The sequence below is a fragment of the Zootoca vivipara genome, chromosome 13 (assembly GCF_965207765.1).
Source record: "Zootoca vivipara chromosome 13, rZooViv2.hap1.1, whole genome shotgun sequence".
Lineage (NCBI taxonomy): Eukaryota > Metazoa > Chordata > Lepidosauria > Squamata > Lacertidae > Zootoca > Zootoca vivipara.
The window spans coordinates 20,111,808-20,136,363 of NC_142596.1; the positions used below are offsets into that span (position 1 = coordinate 20,111,808).

General features: G+C 47.3%; 1 protein-coding gene across 1 annotated transcript in view; it reads left to right on the forward strand.

Moving 5' to 3' along the window:
• Window positions 1–7,155: 7,155 nt before the first annotated feature.
• Window positions 7,156–24,556, forward strand: part of CHSY1 (chondroitin sulfate synthase 1) — a 94,578-nt gene continuing 77,177 nt past the window's right edge. The window contains exons 1-2 of the mRNA XM_035130563.3: window positions 7,156–7,990; window positions 23,977–24,472. Of these exons, the coding sequence (XP_034986454.3) occupies window positions 7,674–7,990; window positions 23,977–24,472 (813 nt within the window). The 5' untranslated portion in view covers window positions 7,156–7,673. The remainder of the gene's footprint in view (window positions 7,991–23,976; window positions 24,473–24,556) is intronic.

Below are 24,556 nucleotides of genomic sequence, written 5' to 3' on the forward strand. Positions count from 1 at the left end.
CACCCATATTCATCTTTGAAAAGTTGGATGGTAACAGAATCATAGTGGAATACAGCTGGTGGCATGCTGCGTCCCCCACCCCCTCTGCTGGATGCTATTTAAAGGTTTTGGAAGGAAATAAATAATATACACTATGGGCAAAAAAAAACCACCCGAAGTCACAAGAAGCCTTTGGCGCAGTGACGGCTTTATCCATCAGTGTCTTGCACTGCTTCTGATCTCAAAAGCAATGATTCCCCACAATGCACTCCAGCTGGGGGCAGTTAGAATGAAAAGGTCCACGGCTTTGTTATGTATTTGTTTGTCTAGGGAAATGTAGGCCCGTGTACAGCAAGCCCCATTTCTTTTTCTTCACCCCTTTCCTGTCCTCTCCTTCATCCCCTCCGGCTGCCTCCGTTGTCAAGTAAAATAAGGCAGCTCTCTGACAGCTGTGGGGTGGTGTTTTTTTCCCTACGGGAAGGAGCCAGTGGGTCATGCAGCAATGCCCAGCCACTTCCTTCGTTGCATCAAAAACCACACTGGCTCCTGGCTTTTCCTGTCAGAAAATGCTTGTGATTTTAGGATATGTCATCTTTCCCTGGAATCAGGAGAGGTTTTTCCTTCTTCTTCTCTTTAATATTGATTTAGCCCCTGGTTTGAATTATACTGCCTTTTTAAATATACGCAGATGCACTTGCCGCATCTCTCTTGCAGCTTGTGAGGAGAGAGGAAAACTTGCTCGGAGCTCTTTGACTCAGGAGGGTGGAAAATAATAATAATAATAATAATAATAATAATAATAATAATAATAATAATAGTGTTCCTGTTCTTTTCCCATTTGCTACAACCTCATCTGCCCCTCATGGCAATACAAGGGTACAGTGGTACCTCAGTTTAAGTACACAATTGGTTCCGGTGGTCTGTACTTAACCTGAAGCGTACTTAACCTGAAGCGAACTTTCCTATTGAAAGTAATGGAAAGTGGATTAATCCGTTCCAGATGGGTCCGCGGAGTACTTAAACTGAAAGTACTCAAACCGAAGCGTACTTAAACCGAGGTATGACTGTATTCCGGGCAGTCTAGAGCCCTGGGCTGCATCTATTGGCTGTGAATTTGCTACAGCATATTGACTTCTTCAATTCATTGCTAACCTTTAGGTTCATTTGGATTTAGCTTCTACCCATTTTCAGTTCTTTCTCACCAGCTGGAGGATCTCTAAGCTATTTCCATTGAAGTTCCTGGACTTTGGGGTTATAAAGGCAGTGATCTGTGAGCAAGTCAAGATATCAATTAAATGTCCCAGGTCCAACCCCCAGCATCTCCAGGTAGGGCTGGGAAAGTCTGCTGGTTGTCTAAAATCCTGGAGAGCTGCTGGTGGTCAGTGTTGACAAGACCGAGCGAGATTGAGCAATGGGTCTGACTCAGTATAAGGCACCCTATGTTCCTGTCTCCTTAATTGTAGTCCATTGCATCCTTCAGGAACAGCAAACAGGAAGCTGTCCTGGCCTAGCAAAAATTTGGACGTGGTTTCTGCACAGAATAGTTGTACCTGCAAAAGAGGGAGAGGAGAGCACCATCATGGGAGCCTGGCAGTCTCCTCCTCACTGCTAAAATGTTGCTCAAGTTTCAATGTTTTTAAAATACTCGCCAACCTTTTCTGCAAACCTAGCCATCTGACTTGCACCATGCAGTCTGGTGATGGCTTTCATTTTCGTTAATTAAAAAAAGCATTTTTAAAAAAAGAATTGCTTGGCTGTTCTCTTTCCGAGACTCAGGAACAAACGGGACCTTGTAGCTGGCAGGGAAAAGTGTGATGCACGAATGGAAACTTTGGCCTCATATTCACAGAGAGGGCCAGCCTGTGTCCAGGCTGTACCACTTCGGACTGTAGGTGGGGAATGCTCCTTCGTATAATAAACTCTCTGCAAACAGAAATCTAGCCTGTCAGGGAGTAGAAATTCTAATTCTAGCTTGCTTCCTGATGTGGTGTTTTTCTTTGCAGGGGGGAATGTTTTTGTATGGAGCGAGCATTCAATCAGGCAAATTGAGATGACTGAATATTTTATTTCATCCACGTTTTTAAAGCAAGCAAACCTGATCCACACTCCCCAGACTAACACACAGATTGGAATGCAGTAATTCTGATTCAATTCTCAACCTAATAAACGTATCCAAAATGCATTATTTTAGGTAAAATGTGAATTTTTAGTGGGAAAGTGGACAAAACGCATATTTTAGAGGTGTCCCCAAAATGCATTTTGCAGACTACACTGCAAATTTAGATGCAGCTCCCACTCCTCTTTCCTATTTTTAATAACAACAAGGAAATAATAGACTCTTTGACCATGTTGCAAGGGGAAAATAAAAATAAACATAGATTGTAAAGCCCTGTGGGAGACTGAGACAGCTTTGCTTGAACGTCGAAGTTGAGTCACATTATATAACAAAGTTGGATTTCAGTGGATTTTACATCACATCCCCTGTATGTGTCTCCAAGAGGCTGCTCTAGACAGCAACTTGGAAATGAAGCTGGAATGACAATGGTGTGTGTGTGTGTGTGTGTGTGTGTGTGTGAGAGAGAGAGAGAGAGAGAGAGAGAGAGAGAGAGAGAGAGAGAGAGAGAGAGAGAGAGAGAGAGAGTGTGTTGTGGATCTGTTCAAAGGACAGGACAGGCTACTGTTTTGAACAAACAATCTTCTCTTTGCTGGGGTACACTGGTGTGTGATTTTCCTTGAGCTAAACAAACAGAAGATGGCATGGGAGGCAAGGTCCTTGACAGCGGACAGCTCTCTAGCCATCTTTTATTCCAATGACTTTTTAAGCTTTCTTTCAGGGTTTCACAAACTGCTCTACATTCAGAAAATACCCAAGAGATGTACAGAGATAGAATATGAAACACAATGCAGGTCATAAAACAATACCGAAACATAAAAACCAACAAGAATTTAAGAACTCCACATGTTTTCTTCTTTATTGTTTAGGTCATGGGTAGGCAAACTAAGGATCCGGCCCAATCGCCTTCTAAATCCAGCCCGCGGACCGTCTGGGAATCAGCGTGTTTTTACATGAGTAGAATGTGTATTTTTATTTAAAATGCATCTCTGGGTTATTTGTGGGGCCCGCCTGGTGTTTTTTTTTACACGAGTAGAATGTGTGCTTGTATTTAAAATGCATCTCTGGGTTATTTGTGGGGCACAGGAATTCGTTCATTTTTATTTTCCAAAATATAGTCCAGCCCCCCACAAGGTCTGAGGGACAGCCCACTGCTGAAAAAGTTTGCTGACCTCTGGTCTAGGTAGCCTCTTAGCCCAGAAGGCTCTGCTATCCACCTATCTTGAATAAGCTTCAATGCTGACAGTCCATTGGCCACGATTGCTGGGGCTGATGGGAGTTGTCATTCAGCAACATCTGGAACCCTAACCCTGCTGTAATCCAAGACATGTGAGGGGAAGGGAGGCCTATCAGAGGCTCGGCTGCTGTACCCTATGTCCTGCTTTTGATCCACATTGACGATTGCTTGCTGACCAGGAACATAAGAACATTATCATTCCTCTACATTGTAAACTTCAGATAAGGGTACTTCACTGATAAAATACTCAAACAGAACACTGGCTGCATTTCAGTGCCTTGGGTTTGGGCTGGGCTCATGCTCAAGGAGTGGGAGAAATAAAATTGGCTACCTCAGAGCATTCGTGAAAGCTGCTGCCTTATGGTTGTACATTTTGTTCTGGAGTTCCAATCTCCAAGTGGAAAATATATGAGTTGAGTAATAAAGTAATAAAGAGGCCGCATGTATCATTTGCAGTGTTTATACGGACATACAGTATGAAGCTGCTTTTTCCTGAGTCATCCATCTAGAGCTCAGAACTGTCTTACTCCAATTAGCAGCAGATCTACAAGGTCTCAATGGAATTCCCAGTTCTGCTATCTCAGATCCTTTGAATGGGAGATAGCGGTGAATCTGGGATATTTGGCATGCAGTGCCTGGACTCTTAGAATTGTGACCGCCACATAACTTTTCCCATTGAAATGCTTGCAGCCAGTGTACCCAGTCTTCCCTTAATTACATGCAAACCTTAAATTAGAGGTGGGCCACATTCCCTTCAGAGAAATATTCCAGGGGAAATCCAATGGGTAGATCCATGGGTAGATCACTGCCAGTTTATTTATAGTGGGAGGAGATCTCTTGGAAGATCAGGACCAAGCAGTCTCTTGGACAGGCATCCCCAAACTTTGGCCCTCCAGATGTTTTGAACTACAATTCCCATCTTCCCCGACCACTGGTCCTGTTAGCTAGGGATCATGGGAGTTGTAGGCCAAAACATCTGGAGGGCCGCAGTTTGGGGATGCCTGCTCTTGGAAGTTGGACACCCCTGGCCTAGGGAATGTGAAGCAGGGCTGATGAAGGGATTTAGCCTAGGGAGATGGTGTGCATGGCCTGAGGAAGTCCTGAGGCCCAGATAAAAAGGCTTGGAGGCTGCATTTGACCCTCAGCCCCCTGCTTTAAATTGCCACGCATATGTCCTCAGGTACTGGAACCAGGATACAAAAGATAGCCCTGAGAAGACCTGCTCATTTTGAGGCCGCATTGAGGCTCATTAATCTACAAAGTCTGAGGCCAACTGTCCCTCTTTTGGGTGGGCCTGCAGACACAGAACATACCAGCCCCATCATGAGGCACAGTGAGGCAGCTGTCTCAGACGGCAGATGCTGAGAGGTGGCAAGGAGTTGACAGAGCCTTGTGCCTCCAAGGTTTGCCACCCTCAGGTGCAGCGCAGGGTCCTATCTTATTGCCAGCATTGACGTGAGATTCAATAGCCAGTCTCGTTGGCTGTTGTACATGGAATGGGGAGGATTCTTGGGGGAACCCATGACTATTAAAAGTGGTATAATAGCGCTTTAAATGCATAGCACAGGTGGGGCCCTAACCATACATCGGATCACTGATTATGTTGCTTAAGAAATACAGCCCACTGAAATCAATGGCATTTCGAACCAGTTAGCTCCTAGCACAGGGGTCCCCAGACTTACGGAGCGGCGGGCCGGTGCCCGCCGCGCCGACCGTGCGGTGGGCCGGACTGCAGGGGAGTGCGCGCGCAGCGGGCCGGAGGGCGGGGGAGTGCTCGCCCGTGCGCATGCGCACACGCACACGGGCAGAAAAAAAATCGGCGAAAATCACTTGTGCGCATGCGTATGGGCCTCCCCCGACCCGGAAGTGCACCAGAAATGACCTCTTCCGGGTCGGGAGAGGCCCGTACGCATGCGCACAAAGGATTTTCGGCGATTTTTTGCCGATTTTTCAGATCGCCGCTGCGCCGCGCGCCGTGAGAGCGGGCGGCGGCAGCGGGCGGCGGGGGTCGTCGCGGGCCGGATTGGAAGGCCGATTGGGCCGCATCCGGCCCGGGGGCCGTAGTTTGGGGACCCCTGTCCTAGCATCTGAAAAAGGACCAGGTAAGTCTCTGGCTATTAGCAACACTTGAGGGCAGGTGAAAAGAACCTCCATGTCCAGAGGCAGTCTATCCCTGTATATGCACCAGATATGGGGGCCATTAGGAGCCAGAATGCAGGACTGGTTCTGGCTTCCTCACTTTTACTCACAGCAAGGGAATCTGGGTAAATATTTCTGGGTCTCCCTCTCCAGCTCTTTTGGATGACAGTTCCCATCAGTTGAAGCAATAGTCCAAAACAGCTGGAAAGGTGGCCCCAAGCTGGCAAAGGCTGGGCTGGAGATGACCACAAATTTGGATCGCTTTAAAATAGGATTGGGAACTTCCATGAAGAATGGCTACCAATGGCTACCAGGGACGACGACTACTATTCTGCCTCCTCAGTGGAAGGCAGTAATGCTTCTGAATGCTAGCATGCTCTTGTGCCCGGGTCCTGCCTGCACCTGGTCTGGCACCAGGTGGGCCATTGGCCTGATGCAGCCAATGATCTTTATAAATGATGATCTTTATAAATACAGGGTGAGTCTTTTAAAAGAGGCCCCGTGGAACATATGTACTCTGTATCCACGGGGCCTCTTTAAAAGGACTCTTCACCCTGTATTATTTATTATCATTTATTGAATTTATATACCGCCCTATACCCGGAGGTCTCAGGGCAGTTCACAGAACACAATCAAAATATAAAACCACAAAATATATAATCAAAATAACAACAAGCCCCCTTTACGCAGCAAAACTTTTGTTCTTAGGGGCTAGTAACTTGCGCGCGTTCTTATTTGCCAGGCTGGGCTAGGCGGCCTTCCCCGTGGCCGGGCGAGGCGAGTCGTCATTCAAAAAAATCTCGATTTCGAGCCTCCCTCCCGTTTCCCATTTCCTTCCTCCCCGCCGGCCTTCCCTCTCCGGGGCCCCCCGGCTTCCCTGCCAGCAGCCTCCCTCCTCCCTCGGCCTGCCCGTGCCCCAAGTGCGGGAGAGACCCCCTTTTCTCCTCGGAGCCCGCCGTTGGCGAAGAGCGAGCGAGCGGGAGAGGCCGAGGGTTGCGTCCGGGACGCGCTGCGCTGCGCCCGGGCTCCGTGCGCCCCGAACGGCGGCCGAGCCGTCTGGCTGGCAGGCGGAGAGGTGGCGGCCAGGGGCTGGCTCGCCTCCGCCTCCCCGCTCCGCCCTCTTTTCCCCCCGCCCCGGCGCGCCATGGCGAATTGAGCTGTGTGGGGATGCGCGGGCAGTATCCCCGGGCCGGGCAGGAGCGGCGGCGGCGGAGGTGGTGGCGGCAGGAGGAGCAGCAGCCGCAGAAGGAGCAGCAGCAGAAGGGCCAGGCGGAGCCAGCGGGCGCCCGGTGAGCAGGCGGCGGCCCCGGGCTGCGTCCAGGCGGCGAGCCACGGCAGCACTAGCGGCCGCAAAGGAGGCGGAGGGAGAGGAGGAAGAAGCGGCGGAGGCGGAGGCGTCCGAACAAAGCGCGCTTCCCCGGCACAGCAGCACAGCCGCCGCCGCCGCCGCCGGAGGAGGCGGAGCGGGAGGCTCCCCCATGGCCGCGGCGCTCTTGGAGACGCTGAGCTTCCCTTCGCCGCCGGGGCAGCCCAGCCGGGCCGGCTAGGAGCAGGACGAGGAGGAGGAGGAGGAGAAGGAGGAAGGGCCAGGGGCGCGGGGCGCTCCTGAGCCGGAGCGAGGAGGTGGGGGTGTCCCAGCTGGAGTTGCGGGGAGGAGGCGGCCAGGAAAGAGAAGGGGCGGCAGAGAGATAAAGAGAGGGCTGCTCTTTTTTTGAGGGGGGGTGTCTTAAGCAAGAAAGAGAGGGGGGCAAGGCGGCGCTTTTTATTTTTGCAGGCAGCCGATTAAGCAAGGCGCGGTGGGGGGAGGAAACGCGCTGGAGTTGGGAAGAGTGGTTAGGTCTCCTTTGGGGAGGGGGAGTGGTCAGTTAGGTTGTGGGGCGGTGGAATCCTGCTGAGTTTGTGGGAAGAAGGGATACAGAAAAGCTCAGAACTGAGGTAGGTGGCAGAGGACTGGGATATCTGGGGAGGACAGGAAGAGTGAGGCCTTAAAAGGCGGAGAAAGCCCCCCCTTTCGGATTCCAGAGCTCAGACCTACCCCCCCCCCCCGACGCACTACTCTTGGGGTGCTTCCTGTTTTGGGGGAAGCTCTAGTGTGTGGCCAAGGGACAGAAAGAGAAGGCGTCCTGTTCTGGAGATCTGAAATTGAGGGTGTGTGTGTGTGTCTGTTTTGGGGGGCCCTGGGTGTGCTGAGGCAGGGGGTGGGGAATGGCTGGCAGAAGCCGCCGCTCCTGGCTCAGCGTGTTGCTCGGTCTGGTGCTGGGCTTCATCCTGGCTTCCCGGCTCATCCTCCCTCGAGCCTCGGAGCTGAAGAGAGCAGGACAGCACCGGCGGAAGGCCAGCCTGGAAGGGTGCCGGACAAAGGCCAGTGCGGGGCTGCTGCACCGAGACTCCCGGGGGGCCTTGCTGTGGCATCAGGACCCTGCCGAGCACCAAGGCGAGATCCTGCCTGCCAAGAACTTCCTCTTCGTGGGGGTCATGACGGCTCAGAAATACCTGCAGAACCGAGCGGTGGCGGCTTACAGGTGAGGACCTCCATTCTTCACTCCCACCCACCCGCCTTCTGAACCACAGACTTACCGGTAATTTGCCATCTGTTGGTTAGGAAGGCTTCTAACACCCATTTGTGGGACAGGACATGGCTCATTGCTGCTGCGCCGGCTTTGTATTCAGAGTGTCTCAGGTTCAATCCCCTGGCATCTCCAGGTAGGGCTGGGAGAGTCCTCTACCCTGGAGAGTCACTGAGAGAGTACTGAGCTGGATGGGCCAGTGATCTAACTCGGTGTAAAGAAGCTTCCCATTTCAGTCAACTTTTTATTCAGAACAATGAGGACTAGAACCTTACTTTGTTAGGAAAAACTGTGGTTCAATGGTAAGGCATGCAGAAGGTCTGGGGGTTCAGTCGCCAGAACCTCTAGGGAGGACTGGCAGAGGCTCCAGCTTGAAATCATGGAGAGCCACTGCCGGCCCCCATAGACAGCCCCCGTGCTAAATGAACCCAGTGGTCTGACTCATAAGGCAGCTCCCTGTCTTCCTAGCTTTTACCTTGCAATTAACTGCTATCCTGCATCTCTCTTCCGTGCCCAGCAATGCATGTGGCAAGGCCTGTCTCATTGACACCCCATCACCTTCCTCCCACTCTGCACAACCACATGGTACATGTTAAACGAGTCTCTCTTTCCACTGCGCATGGGAGATGGGGAGAGAACCCTCTCACCTGCCGTCCTCTCCCAATAATTCATTCCCAGGGTTTTCCTTTGCCTGTTCCTTGCTCTTCAGAGATGTGAGAGCCACTCCTCTCTGGCGGCCCTCTCTCACAAGAGAACAATCCCTGGCATAGGGAATGCGGCTTGTAAGTTCTGCCAGTTAGCTTCCTTGGCATGATAATTCTGTATGTGAAAACACACGACACACCCTCCCTTGGTTTTGGTGGAGGTGGTTTGGGGATCTCTGGAGCGGAGGGGAGAGAGACTGAGACCAGCTTGCTTCCTTTGTATATGTGCTGCTAGCTTTCCATCTGTTAAGAAGATAAAGGCTTGCATTAGAGAGGAAGGGAATCTTGTTTTATTTCCCCTCCCCCCCTCCCCATAAGCATCTCAAACCTGCTTCATAATTCCAGGAGGGGGGTGTCTTGCTGAATACCTGCTGGCTTCTCTTAAGCACTGACAGATGGGCACTGGGATTGACCAGGGAGGCCTTGCCTGCGTCCTGATGGGCAGCCAATCTTTATAACAGCTTTGTGTGCCTGCTGTTGTGATCAAAATCCCCCAAGAGGGCATCTCATCTCTATCTCATTTCTAAAGCTTCCTGCTCGGTGACTTGAAGAAGGATCCTGCTGGACAGTAACGGGGGTTTATCCTATAAGACATGTGGGGTGAAATATTTGCCCTGCGTCTGTCCAAGGGATGAAACCAAAACAGCTTAATTTGACCAAACGATTGAAACCCGAGTTTCGACTCTGCTCTTCCCCCATGGTTGCAGGCAGTGATGCTTCTGAATGCCGGGGTGGCGGGGAGGGGGCCAGTCCTCTTGCGCTTGGGTCCTGCTAGTGGGTTTCCCATTGGGGCATCTGGTTGGCTACTGTGAGAATAGGATACTGGACTCAACACACAACCACAGGGAAATAATTTCAGATATAGTCCATCCAGAGTCTTTAGGCCAAGCACTTTCTGGTCCATATGAATTCACATTTTGATGTTCTTTGAATGAACACAGACAGCTGCCTTACGCAGAGTCGGCTATACTGGCTAGCTCAGTGTTGCCTGCATTGGCAGGCAGCCGCCCTGCAGGGTTTCTGCAGGACATGGTGGGGATTGAACCAGGGACCTTCTGCATCAAAAGAAGATGCTCTACCACTGGGCCTCCTTGGCTCTTCTCCCCCTGTTTCTTCAGTCTGAGTCTCTTCCTCTGCTTGTGGCAGATACCACAAGAATTACTAAATTTAAGCTGCTTAGGTAGGAAGTGATGTAATAGGTTAGACACAGAACAGCCTGTTGGCGATGGTGGAATTCTCAGCTTAATGTCTCCTCTGCAAGGGGGGGGGGGGAGGAATTCCCAGGAGTGTGATGCATGCTGCAGGTTGAATATCCCCTTCTCTATAATGCAGGTGGGTAGTCTGTGGCCCTACAGATAGTTAAGACTCCAGCTCATCGCCCCAGCCAACATGGACCATGATCAGGGATAAGAACATAAGAAGAGGCCAGTGGCCTGTCTGGTCCAGCATCCTGTTCTCACAGTGACCAGTCAGGTGCTTGTGGGAGCACATCAGCACTCTTTCTTCCTGTGGTTTCCAGCAAGTGGTATTCAGAAGCACTGCAGCCTCCACCTGCTGAGGCAAAGCATAGCCATCATGTCTAGTATACATTGCTAGTCTTGTTGTACTACTAATCCTTTTTAAGCCATCCAAGTTGGAAGGCATCGCTCCCTCTGCGGAAGTGAGTTCCATAGTTTAGCCATGCATTGGATGGTGGGAGATGTAGTCCGATGGCATCTGGATGGTCACAGGTTCCCCTAAAGGAGTATTAGATTTGATCAAGTGTGTGGCAGGAACGTGTGTGTGTGTGTGTGTGTGTGTGTGTGTGTGTGTGTGTGGAGAGTTCAAGTCCTTTCTTCAACCCCTAAAGCAGACAAGCTGGCCTGACTTCAATTCCTGCAACAGTGTTCTGAGAGCCAGGTATAAATGTCTGCCTTTATGAAAGGCATAGCGCGTGAAGGGCATATATGCATCATATCCTCTCGAGGTGCAAGCTATCAGATGTTAGGCCATCCAATGTTAGTGGTGGGCAGGTTTAGCCCTCAAACCAAATCAATGCTTGCAAATGCATTGGACTTGGGAATGCAATGCTTCCGGGGAAGGTCTGCAGCTCAGTTGTAGAACATCTGCTTTGCATGCAGAAGGTCCAAGCTTCAATCATTAGCATCTCCTGGTAGGGCTGGGAAACGCTTCCTGCTTGAAACCCTGGAGAGAGATTGCCAGAAAGTGTAGACAGTACTGAGCTGGATGGACCAATGGTCTGACTCTGTACAAGTCAGCTTCCAATGTTCCTGTGCTCCTCCATACAATAGTAGAGAAAGGGGACAGTCAGGAATCTGGGGGGGGGGCGGGGACAGGGGCAGGAGGGACAATAGGCAAACCTCTTCCCTGCACCTTGGGACCCAAAAGCATTAAGAACCAAGCATGCCCCGGCCTGCATAGCTTCCATTTTGGGTTTTGTTCCTTGGGTTGTGCTGAGAGTATAATGGGACATTAGGAGAAAGTGATAGAATATTGCAGGCTAGAAGGCTCTTTAGGTGGATTTCTTTTCACAACAGGGGGTCTTACCTTCTGCACTCAGCTTCCATTGTACACATTTAAAACTCTTATTCCCCTCACAGTTACAATTCCCAGTAAATTAACAACCAATCCCTCTTTCCAGGGGACTCTGGAAATTGTAGCTCTTGGAGGGGAATAGAGTTCAAACAATGCTCAGCACCTTTAAGAAACTGCAGCTCCTAGAATTATTTGGGGGAAGACATGACTGCTAAAGTGGTACTATAGTACTTTAAATGCATGGTGTATTATTCAGCAAAACTGGCGCCTGCAGTCCACCTGAGAGCCGTGATTTAAGAGGCTTCCTTCATTCATGGCTCATCTTTTTTCCTCCGAATCATTTAGGTGGCATCGATTAAGCACCCTTGTTCTCAGCGAGGCTGTAAGAAGCTAATGTTCATGTACTGAATTATAACTTTTGGCAAGGATTCTGGCACAAACGAGCCCGTAATTGAAACCAGCTCATTTTCTTTCCCCCCGCTTCTAACGGAGTGGAAGCTTTTAAAAATGTAATTGATTGATTGGGAAATTATTTTATCCCACTCACCCCCCCCCCGATCCCTTTACCATATACAGAAAGTTCAACTTCCAGGGAGCCAATAGATTTGCTGCTTGAGGGGTTTCTTTTGGGTCTAGAATTGTGAAGATTGCAAGGTGAAGTGCTTTGTTAACTAACACACAGACCACCAGAGTGTTGGCTGTACAATACACAGAAATCCAAAGCAATTCATTGGCTCAGTCGTTTTTCAATGTTGTAGCCAGAGATCTTTTTTCAACGTTGCTACCTGGGTTATTTTAACTGGACGTTCTTCTTTGGCGATCACTCATAGCTGAGTAAGATTGTCTTCCATAAACACAATTTTAACAATGGGTCCGTAAGTGTGGAGGCCAATTCTGGATTCACACATCCTTCCACAGTGGGGACATTGGTTTCCAGGCAGGAGTTGATCATGGTGTGGATTTGCCAAGCGTGCCTTCCTCCTAACACGTTTCTCCCTTGCATCCTGAGATCAAGTTTCTTCAAAGCCCATGACACCTTTGGTAAAGGCTGTTCTCTAATTGGAGCGCTCGCAGGCCAGTGTTTCCCAGTTGTCAGTGTTTATACTACATTTTTAAAGATTTGCCTTGAGACAGTCTTTAAACCTCTTTTCGCTCTTTACTCTTTGCACTGACCACCAGCATTACGCTTTCCATTTTTAAGTTCAGAATAGAGTAGTTGCTTTGGAAGACGATAATCAGGCATCCGCACAACATGACCAGTCTAACGAAGTTGGTGTTGAAGAATCATTGCTTGAACACTGGTGATCTTTGCTTCTTCCAGTACACTGATATTAGTTCGCTCGTCTTCCCAAGTGATGTGTAATGTGTAAAAATTTTTGGAGACACTGTTGATGGAATCTTTCGAGGAGTTGGAGATGGCATTTATAAGTGGTCCATGTTTCACAAGCATATAGTAATGTTGGTAGTACAATAGCTTTGTAAACAAGCACTTTAGTTTCCCTGCGAATGTCCCGGTCCTTAAACACTCTGCACTTCAATCGGGAGAAAGCCGCACTTGCAGAGCTCAGGCAATGCTGGATTTCGGCATCAATGTTGGCCCTTGTGGAAAGGTAACTGCCTAGGTAGGAGAAGTGATCAACATTTTCCAACGTTACACCACTGAGTTGGATTTGTGGCGCTGCAGAGGTGTTATTTTGTCCTTCTTGGTGCAGCACTTTGGTTTTTTGGATGTTGAGTGATAGTCCAAGGTTTTCGTAAGCTTCTGCAAAGATGGTTTGGAGGTCATCCTCTGAGCGTGCGCACACTACGTTGACATCAGCATACTGAAGCTCTTTGACGGAAGTTACGGTAACCTTACTTTTTGCTTTCAGCCTGTTCAGATTGAAGAGCTTTCCATCTGTTCGATATATGATTTCTACGCCGGTGGGGAGTTTCCCACCGACAAAGTGTAGGATCATGGCAATGAAAATAATGAATAGAGCTGCAGGATAACGACCATGGGACCATCGCCTTTTAAATACGTGTTCTCTTCCCCTGAACCTTAGCCCTTTGTAGGCTACATAAGAAAAACACCTTGGGGGATCAGACCAACGGCCTATTTAGTCCAGCATCGTGTTCACGCAGTGGCCAAACAGATGCCTGTGGGAAACCGTCAAGCAGGATCTGAGCAGATGGGCATTTCCCCCTCCTGTCGCTTCCAGCAACTGGTATTCCGAAACATTGCTGCCTCCAACCATGGAGGCAGAGCAAAGGCATCATGGCTAGTAGCCATTGAGTCATAGCCATGTTGTCCTGGGTAATTCACCAGGCTTTTTAAACTCAAGCCTGTTATCCCTTATTCTAGCCCCCCCCCCCAATGCGCAAAACCCACATAGGTGACACTAAGTGTTGCATGTAACGAAAACTATCCTTTTTGAGAACTCTCTTGATTTCCTGGAATCATAGAATTGTAAGAACTGGAAGGTACCTTGAGGGTCATCTAGTCCAACCCCCTGTAATGCAGGAATTCAGAGGAGGCTTCACTGGTTTGCTTATACTGGTATATAGGTAGCCTTAACTTGGTTGCTTTGTTCAGGTATGCACGGCATGCATTTAACCCGTGAGCTTTGCAGAGTTTCATAGCAAAAGCAAGTTGCAGCCCCTTCCTTGGCCTCACAGAGCTTGCAGTGGTGAAATAGTCAATGGGGCGCACAATAGAAGAGATGGAAGTGGAGAAGGCAGGAGAGAATACCGAGGCGAATGTGTGCCAAGGTTATTATTTGCAATTAAGCATAATGTGTATGTGCAGCAAAGGTGAGTTTTGAGGAACCTTTTAAGGAAGGGAGGTGGTTTTGCATACACTTTCAGAAACAACAAGAGTTCGAGGGGTAAGAGCAGTAAGTGGGAATGGGAAAAGTATTTCAGGATGTAGGGGTATGTTTGGGCAAAGAGTGGGAAAATAAGTACCCATATACAGGCTGGGAAAATGCTACAGAGGCCTCTAAACAAGTGACCAGGATAGCTTAAGGATCACCTGAGTCCTTACATCCCAGCCCTATCACTGTGATCATCCAGAGGAGAGCTGTTTGTTGTCCCCTGAGTTGCAGAGGCCCGACTGGCATTAATTGTAAGCTGGGTATTTAGTGTTTCTGGTCTTCTGCTGTGCGACACTGAGGCAGCAGAGGCAGCCTTGCTTTTTATTTCCAAGTGCCTCTTGAATACTTATATATATATATATATATATATATATATATATATATGTAATGCCAACAGGGCTATTAAATTTTTTCTTGAGTAGCCAGTCATTTTAACGACTCTCTTGTACTATTGCTTTTAATGTTGTTGTTTTTTTATAAAATGCTGCTGTCCACTACCTCTGATCTTTTATGAAAATGTGGTATATAAATGCTATCTATCTAATAGTGAAGCTAAAGACATGGAGATTAAAATTAGACCCAGAAGGCAATGGGAAGCCACTGTAAGGGTTTTAACAGCAGGAGGAGTGCATATATAGTCTGGAGCTACTACACATGAGGTGGTGGAGAATGAGGTGGTGGAGTCCTCTTGAGGTAGTAGAATGGACAGTACCACTTCAGACTGCTGGCATAGGGGTGCAGTGTTTGAATACTCCCTCATGTAAGAAGCAGCCCTTCTTACATGACAGAAAACTAGCCCAGCAGGGAGTAGGCTGGGCTAGAAACTTAGTGTGCTAGGTTTCTGGTAGACAGTTCCTTGCTGCTCCCTACACTGGGAATGTACAAACGCTATCTTCTACTGCAGACTCTTGTGATACAATTCTACCACTACCAGTAATTTTTGCTACTTTGTAGGCCAGGTCTGAGACACTTAAAGCAGCAGCTGGGAGAAGGGACATAGCTCAATGGTGGAATATTTGCCTTCTCCCTGGGTCCAATTCCTGGCATCTCCCGGTAGGGCTGGGGAATGTCCTCTGTCTGAAACAGTGGAAAGCCGCTGCCACTCAGTGTCGACAAAACTGAGTTAGATGGATCAATGGCCTGGCTTCATATTAGCCAGCTTACCTATGTTACTAACTGGCAGAGTTTGCTTTTTTTGTTAAATTATCGATCACCAGATTTCCAGTGTCTGTGCCACCGAGATGCTAGTGTCTTATAGATGTTTAGTATCTCAGCTGTAAATGTCCACCCCTTCATAAATCTTGTTAGTTTGATCAACATTCTGCAACAAAACCAACAACTCCTGCAATTCCTTTCCAACATTATGTATTTTCTTTTTAAAATGTGCCAATGTTAAAAAAAAAAGCACACCGAATGGATTGGGAGATGGTAAATAGGATGATAAGAAGAACCATGCTGGATCAAGCCAATGGTCCATCTAATTCAACATCCTTTTCTCACAGTGGCCAACCAGGTGCCTATGGAAAGTCCACAAGGAGGGTAAAAACACAGTCAGCCTTCTCTCCCGTCCATGTTCTCCAGCATCTGGTATTCAGAGGCATTGCTGGACTAGATGGACCAGTGACCAAGCTAAGCATAAGGCAGTTTCCAGTGCCCTAAATTAGACTTTCCTGTGGTAGTGGCTGTAGTACAGTCCAAAGGCCCATCCGGTCCAGCAACCTGCTTTCACAGTGGCCAACCAGATGCCTTTGGGAAGCCTTGAGGACCAAGATTATTATTGATGAACTGGGAACTTAAGAAGATGCTTCACTCTAAAGCCATAAAAGTGACACTGTAAAGACTAACCCAACTCTTGAAATTGTTGAAATTACAATACAGCTTCTCTGCTGAGGAACCTCTACATGTCTTGACATTGAACTGCACATCGCAGAGGGATTTAGGTCACACAAAGTGCTAGTTTGGGTCTGTTGGTCTGAGGGAAGCTGTGGTCCCATGGATACTAAGCTGCTGAAGGCTGAGATAATATATCTATTTTGTTGTTGTTGTTTAGTCGTTTAGTCGTGTCCGACTCTTTGTGACCCCATGGACCATAGCACGCCAGGCACTCCTGTCTTGCACTGCCTCCCACAGTTTGGTCAAACTCATGTTCGTAGCTTTGAGAACACTGTCCAACCATCTCATCCTCTGTCGTCCCCTTCTCCTAGTGCCCTCAATCTTTCCCAACATCAGGGTCTTTCCCAAGGATTCTTCTCTTCTCATGAGGTGGCCAAAGTATTGGAGCCTCAGCTTCACGATCTGTCCTTCCAGGGAGCACTCAGGGCTGATTTCCTTAAGAATGGATAGTTTTGATCTTCTTGCAGTCCATGGGACTCTCAAGAGTCTCCTCCAGCACCATAATTCAAAAGCATCAATTCTTCGGCGATCAGCCTTCTTTATGGTCCAGCTCTCACTTCCATACATCACTACAGGGAAAACCATAGCTTTAACTATACGGACCTTTGTAGGCAAGGTGATGTCTCTGCTTTTTAAGATGCTGTCTAGGTTTGTCATTGCTTTTCTCCCAAGAAGCAGGCGTCTTTTAATTTCGTGACTGCTGTCACCATCTGCAGTGATCAAGGAGCCCAAGAAAGTAAAATCTCTCACTGCCTCCATTTCTTCCCCTTCTATTTGCCAGGAGGTGATGGGACCAGTGGCCATGATCTTGGTTTTTTTTATGTTGAGCTTCAGACCATATTTTGCGCTCTCCTCTTTCACCCTCATTAAAAGGTTCTTTAATTCCTCCTCGCTTTCTGCCATCAAGGTTGTGTCATCTGCATATCTGAGGTTGTTGATATTTCTTCCAGCAATCTTAATTCTGGCTTGGGATTCATCTAGTCCAGCCTTTCGCATGATGAATTCTGCATATAAGTTAAATAAGCAGGGAGACAATATACAACCTTGTCGTACTCCTTTCCCAATTTTGAACCAATCAGTTGTTCCATATCCAGTTCTAACTGTAGCTTCTTGTCCCACGTAGAGATTTCTCAGGAGACAGATGAGGTTATCAGGCACTCCCATTTCTTTAAGAACTTGCCATAGTTTGCTGTGGTCGACACAGTCAAAGGCTTTTGCATAGTCAATGAAGCAGAAGTAGACGTTTTTCTGGAACTCTCTAGCCTTCTCCATAATCCAGCGCATGTTTGCTATTTGGTCTCTGGTTCCTCTGCCCTTTCGAAATCCAGCTTGCACTTCTGGGAGTTCTCGGTCCACATACTGCCTAAGCCTGCCTTGTAGAATTTTAAGCATAACCTTGCTAGCGTGTGAAATGAGTGCAATTGTGCGGTAGTTGGAGCATTCTTTGGCACTGCCCTTCTTTGGAATTGGGATGTAGACTGATCTTCTCCAATCCTCTGGCCATTGCTGAGTTTTCCAAACTTGCTGGCATATTGGGTGTAGCACCTTAACAGCATCATCTTTTAAAATTTTAAACAGTTCAGCTGGAATATCATCACTTCCACTGGCCTTGTTATTAGCAGTGCTTTCTAAGGCCCATTTGACTTCACTCTCCAAGATGTCTGGCTCAAGGTCAGCAACCACACTACCTGAGGTGTACGAGACCTCCATATCTTTCTGGTATAATTCCTCTGTGTATTCTTGCCACCTCTTCTTGATGTCTTCTGCTTCTGTTAGGTCCTTACCACTTTTGTTCTTGATTATGGTAATCTTTTTACGAAATGTTCCTTTCATATCTCCAATTTTCTTGAACAGATCTCTGGTTTTCCCCATTCTATTGTTTTCCTCTATTTCTTTGCATTGCTCATTTAAGAAGACCCTCTTGTCTCTCCTTGCTGTTTTTTGGAAATCTGCATTCAGTTTCCTGTATCTTTCCCTCTCTCCCTTGCATTTTGCTTGCCTCCTCTCCTCCGCTATTTGTAAGGCCTCGTTGGACAGCCATTTTGCTTTCTTGCATTTCCTTTTCCTTGGGATGGTTTTCGTTGCTGCCTCCTGTATAATGTTACGAGCCTCCATCCATAGTTCTTCAGGCACTCTGTCCACCAAATCTAAATCCTTAAACCTGTTCCTCACTTCCGCTTCCACATACCAAATATATCACACTTCAGGATCACACTTCAGAATGACACTTCAGGACAGGATCACACTTCAGAATGACCTTAACAGATTAGACAACTGGGCCAAAGCAAACAAGATGAATTTTAACAAGGAGAAATGTAAAGTACTACACTTGGGCAAAAAAAATGAAAGGCTGGGATGGGAGACACCTGGCTTGAGAGCAGTACATGTGAAAAGGATCTAGGAGTCTTGGTAGACCACAAACTTGACATGAGTCAGCAGTGTGATGCAGCAGCTAAAAAAGCCAATGCAATTCTGGGCTGCATCAATAGGAGTATAGCATCTAGATCAAGGGAAGTAATAGTACCACTGTATTCTGCTCTGGTCAGACCTCACCTGGAGTACTGTGTCCAGTTCTGGGCACCACAGTTCAAGACGGATACTGACAAGCTGGAACGTGTCCAGAAGAGGGCAACCAAAATGGTCAAAGGCCTGGAAACGATGCCTTATGAGGAACGGCTTAGGGAGCTGGGTATGTTTAGCCTGGAGAAGAGAAGGTTAAGGGGTGATATGATAGCCATGTTCAAATATATAAAAGGATGTCATATAGAGGAGGGAGAAAGGTTGTTTTCTGCTGCTCCAGAGAAGTGGACACGGAGCAACGGATTCAAACTACAAGAAAGAAGATTCCACCTAAACATTAGGAAGAACTTCCTGACAGTAAGAGCTGTTCGGCAGTGGAATTTGCTGCCAAGGAGTGTGGTGGAGACTTCTTCTTTGGAGGTCTTTAAGCAGAGGCTTGACAGCCATCTGTCAGGAATGCTTTGATGGTGTTTCCTGCTTGGCAGGGGGTTGGACTGGATGGCCCTTGTGGTCTCTTCCAACTCTATGATTCTATGATCTATTTGGTATGGTTCAAATTCCCACAAAACTCTTTAAAGAATATTGGGAATGGTCCTCTTTGCCTGATGAGTATCTGTCAGGCATCCTACAGCCTCATTTTATTGTGCACAGTATCCAGGTGAATATTTATTTCACCCACTGTGGAACCCAAGGTGGCGGTTTCCTTCCCCTGTTTTGTTTTGTTTATTTTGTTTTTATTTATTTACAAGGTTACCCTAAACTACCTCTAAAGAGCTCGGTGTGATGCAAATTCTTCCCCCTCCCTTATCACCCCAACAGCCCTGCGAGGTAGATTAGGCTGAGAGTTCTTGTCAGGCCCTCGGGATTTGAACCCAGATCTCCCAATGCAGCACTCTGAACACTGCACCTATCCAGGTTATTGTGACCTGAGGTGCCCACCTGGGAAGAGTAACTCAAAGGAATTCCTCTGCAGATTAGTGTCTGTGGAACTTATTCCTTGAAGGCAGATGCTTAGAAAAACCACTGCCTTAGGTGTAGCTCATCTTTTGTACAAATGAAACTGCCTGCCTGTATTTTCTGCCAGTCATGACTTGGAGCAGTTAATTTTTCATGGTGCAGGGAAGCAAGTAAGGGAATTAATTTGCTTTTGTGAAGTCATTAAACAGGAGTAGCTGGGAGAACCTAATCTTGCTACTTTATCAGATGAATCTGTGTGGGGTGGGGTGGGGTTGGCGGAGTGCTTTTATAAGGTAAAGCTGCCTTCAAAATGAAAGCAAGAACAGGGTTTTGGTGTTTTTTTTACACACACAAAATCCCACACACCAAATGCTTAACTTTGTGGCCTCTGAACGATTGCAGATCCCTACAGTTTCTGCCTTGAGTTTCTGTATTTCAACCTGTGACACCCAGAGAAGGGAAGAAACCCAAAATTAATGTTTGTTTATCTCTTTCTGGCTTTGGTGGTTGTGGGGAAGAAGCTGCCTCGGGTTGACTTTTGTTTAATTTTAGGGGGGAGAAACTTTTGTTTCCTGGATGCAATCTCTAAAGAATGAATCAAATATGTTCTGTGTTTGGTTGTTTTGAAACTAGTTGCGTACACTAAGCCCTAGTTGTGTTGGTCTGGGCTTAAAAAAACAAACCCGAATTGGCAAGGTGAGAGAAAGGGGGGAGGGGCAGAGAAGAGTGGTCTCTCCCCCTCCCCCAAAAAATGCAATTGGGAGGAGCATAAGAAGAGGCCTGCTGGATCAGCCTCGTGGCCCATCTATTCCAGCATCCTGTTCTCACAGGGGCCACTCAGATGCCCCAGCAGGACTTGAACACAAGGCCACTCTCTCATCTTGCGGCTTCCAGCAACCAGTCTTCAGAAGCACACAGGCTCTGACAGTGGAGGCAGAGTAGACATCATGGCAAGCAGCCCGAAGAAGAGACCCTTTTTTTTTTTACAAACGGTCTGTCGCGTCATTTAAAAAAGAGGAAACACATCACCGAGAAAGAAGACAAAAGCGGGTACAGATTTGCATCTGCTAATGTGTATCGATACACATTTAGAAATAATTACTGTAATTGAAACAGAAATACATATCACCCTAGTGTGAAGGGACTGTGATCAGGTGCCAGCTCAGTCTGTGCTGCTAACTGTTGATAAGCAACTTCAAGACCCCCCCCCCTGTTTTCCTTTCTTGGTGGTGCCAAATGTCCAAATCTAACTCCTGTTCTTTTTATTATTATTTTGACTGCCTGCTTTTACTATAATGGTGCTCCGGCTGAAGCAAACACCTCAGTGAGCTTTTGTATTCACAGAAGGGCTGGCTCACCTCTGCTCACAGAAGTAGGATCTCAATACAGTAGATTCCCTATCTTAAATTGTGCCTTCTTATTTTCTAATTGGCTTGCCAGATACTTTACCTGTGCCTGGACAGCAAAAGTGTTTTATAGCCTAAATTACACTTAACATATAGCCTAAATTACACTTTATAGCCTAAATTACACTTAACATATATTAGTGTCAGATTTCATTTTGTTATTATCCAGTCCATATCTGTAGGACAGGCTGGGTTGATAAAATTCTGATAAATTACCGGTAATCCACTGTGCTGACTTTAATATGTATTGGGCGTATCAACAGCCATTTTTCTGCTCCTTCTGATTTTATTATGCTGAAAAAAACCCCAAACTACTTTCATCTGTTTCCAAATAAGTTGGTAGTTTAAGTATATGTAAATTATTTTAAAATGTGTGAGTATTTTAAATTCTAATGCCACATAAAATAGTCTTTCCTTCCTTTTCTTAGTCGTGTGTGAACAGATCAGTTTATTGTCTAAAACTATTGGTGAGTCCCCCAGTATAAAATAGGAAGAACATGTTTAAAGAGTGCTTTATTTTTGCACCTCGTGAGTGTTTTCAGGTCAGATTCTGAACACCGATAATGTCTGGAACAAAGCTGTCTAACATAACTAAAAATGTTCTACTTTGTGCAGGGAAGGAAGAAAAGGTGGCGGCTATAAAACTATCTGGTTACTGAGCAGAGACTTTCTCTCATCTCTTCCTGCCAAAAGCACACTTCTTGTAGGTAGAAATTATAGGTGGAAATTTGAGAAGAGAACATTGGGTAGTCTAGACTTCATGGTCTTTGAAAGCGTGGAGCAGAGACTGAATGTGTATGTTGGCCATAATTGTCCCTTGGGTGGCTCTTGTTTTTTGGGTCTGACTTGAGAGAGACCTGCAACAGAAACCTTGCATTACAGTGGCGATGGCAGTCTATGTTACAGTAGGTCGCATTCTTCACGCCATACATTTAAAGCACCATGGTTTCATTTTAAACAATCATGGCTCCCCCTAAAAAATCCTGGGAGTTGCTAAGGGTGCTGAGAGTTGTTAGGGCACAGCTACTTCCTTGCCAAATGTACAATTCCCAGAGTTCCCTGGGAAGAGGGATTAATTGTTAAACCACTTTGGGAATAGCGTATGGTTTTGAGGGTGGCCTTGCTGTCCAGATTAGCTTGGTTCTGCTGTAATGCACTTTTGAGGGATTCTGAACAGATTTGCAGTGTGCCCAATCATTACTGCTTGTGACTGTTAAAATTATAGAATCTCACACTGAAATACATACCCGGTGGATTCAGACAAAGCAATATCAAACACTACGACAGCCTCTCCCGACTTGGTGCTCGCCAGATATTTTGGCACCACAACTCTTCATCAGCTTCAGCTGCCACAACTCCCAAGCCTCTTAGAGAATGTCAACGCACACATAGATGAGGATGCCCTCTTAGACATTATGTGCTTGAACCTCCATAAAGCATTCAACAAACTCCCTTGCAAAAGGTCCTTGAATAAACCTTACATTCATGGGCTGAGTGTACACTGTCAGGAAGGGGCCTTAGGTCTGATCCCCAGCATCATCAGGAAGGGATGGGAATGTCCAAGGACTATGGCTCTGACTGTATAAGGCAGCTTCCTATGTTCATTCAAAGAATGACAAAATGTGAATTCATATGGACTGGAAAGTACTTGGTCTAAAGACTCTGGATTGTCTATACCTGAAATTAATCAGCTTATGGTTATGGGTATGTGTTTAAACACATGTTTAGTCCCTTGGTCAAAAGAAATGATTTGGGTTAATTTCTTGGATGGCTTCAGGACAAGTACTTCACCCCATCTGTCTTATCAGAGAAAACCCTCTTACTGTTCAGCAGGATCCTTCCTCAGGTCAGCGGGTAGGAAACTTTAGAAATGAGATATAGATGAGATGCCCTCTTTTGGGATTTTGGTCACAATAAGCACAGCTCTACAGCCAGGGCAGAGGGCTCTTATCAATACAGTGAGTTAGACCCATTGGTTTAGCTAGCTCAGCATCGGCTACACTGACTGGCAGCAGCTCTCCAGGGGTTCAGATGGAGTTCTCCCCCAGCCCTACCTTGAGATGTCAGGAATCAAATGTGGGACCTTCTGCCTGCAAAGCAAATGCTCTTCCACTAAGCTGTGGCCATTAAAGATCATGTGCCAATCAAAACACAGGCAATGCCTCTTTGGTCATTACCAGACCTCACCTGTCCAGTGCTTAGAACAGCAGAGCACCTGCTTTCCCCCCAAGATCTTCAGGTAGGACTGGGAATATCTCCTGCTTGAACCCCTGCAGAGCAGCAACCTGTGTAATGCTGAGCTAGAAAGACCAATGGTTTGACTCAGTAGAAGGCAGCTTCCTATGTTCCTACAGTCTCCACGAATATTAAACTTAGGCAAATAGGCTTTACTGTGGATTCCCTCTTGCTATTCGAGGAATCACACATTTTTACACTTATTAAGCAGAGGCTGCTAGATAATGAATTTCAAAAACTCTATCCTTTTCAGCCCTCTGTATGTTCCCCTGCCTATCTGGGGCTGCAACCCCATCATGGAATGATGCCTAACTACTTTTATGATATGACCACGCCATCACACCATAGAGCATTTATGTTGGCCTGCTTAAACGCCTTTCCGTCTTCTGTGGTATCCAGAAGACTTAAGGGCAACCCCTACCAAAATAGACTCCGCCCCTGTGGCCAGAATGTGCCGGACTCTATGGACCACATGATTCTGGAATGCCCTCTTTCTAACATCTTCTGCGTTGGCCCTTCGATGCCCTCTTTGTGGCTCTGGGCCCCTTCCAATAAACAACACGTGGTCCAGTTCCTGTTGTGTTATGGTGCAATACCTGACCAGGATCTTTGAAATCAAATCTAGTACATCTGGCTTACCCAATAGTGACTGCTGAGGATTCCCTATCCCCCACCCTTTCCCCCTATTCATTGTGTGTTTTAGAATCATTCTATATATACATGGTCTATATGATTCTATTGTTTTATATATGCAATAAAGGTGTTGTGATTGTGATTGTGAATATGCACAAACAGAGCGGTTTTGCGTAATTGGTTTTTGGTCTTCTACTCTGCAGAACGTGGTCCAGCACCATCCCTGGCAAGGTTGAGTTCTTCTCCAGCGAGGGCTCAGACACCTCTCTCCCCATCCCCATCGTGCCACTGCCTGGTGTGGATGACTCTTACCCGCCCCAGAAGAAATCGTTCATGATGCTCAAGTACATGCATGACCACTACTTGGACCAGTATGAATGGTTCATGCGGGCAGACGACGATGTTTACGTCAAGGGAGACAAGCTGGAGAACTTCCTTCGGAGCTTGAACAGCAGTGAGCCCCTCTTCCTTGGGCAGACGGGTCTGGGCACCACAGAAGAAATGGGGAAGCTGGCCTTGGAGCCCGGGGAGAACTTCTGCATGGGGGGCCCGGGCGTCATCATGAGCCGGGAAGTCCTGCGGAGGATGGTCCCTCATATCGGGGAGTGCCTTCGAGAGATGTACACGACCCACGAGGATGTGGAGATTGGGAGATGCGTGCGGAGATTCGCAGGAGTGCAGTGCGTCTGGTCTTACGAGGTATGTGACTGGTATGGTCCGGGGTATCGGTGTGTGGGAGGAGAGGAGTGTTGAAGACTTCTTGCTATTTCTGCAGCTGGGCCC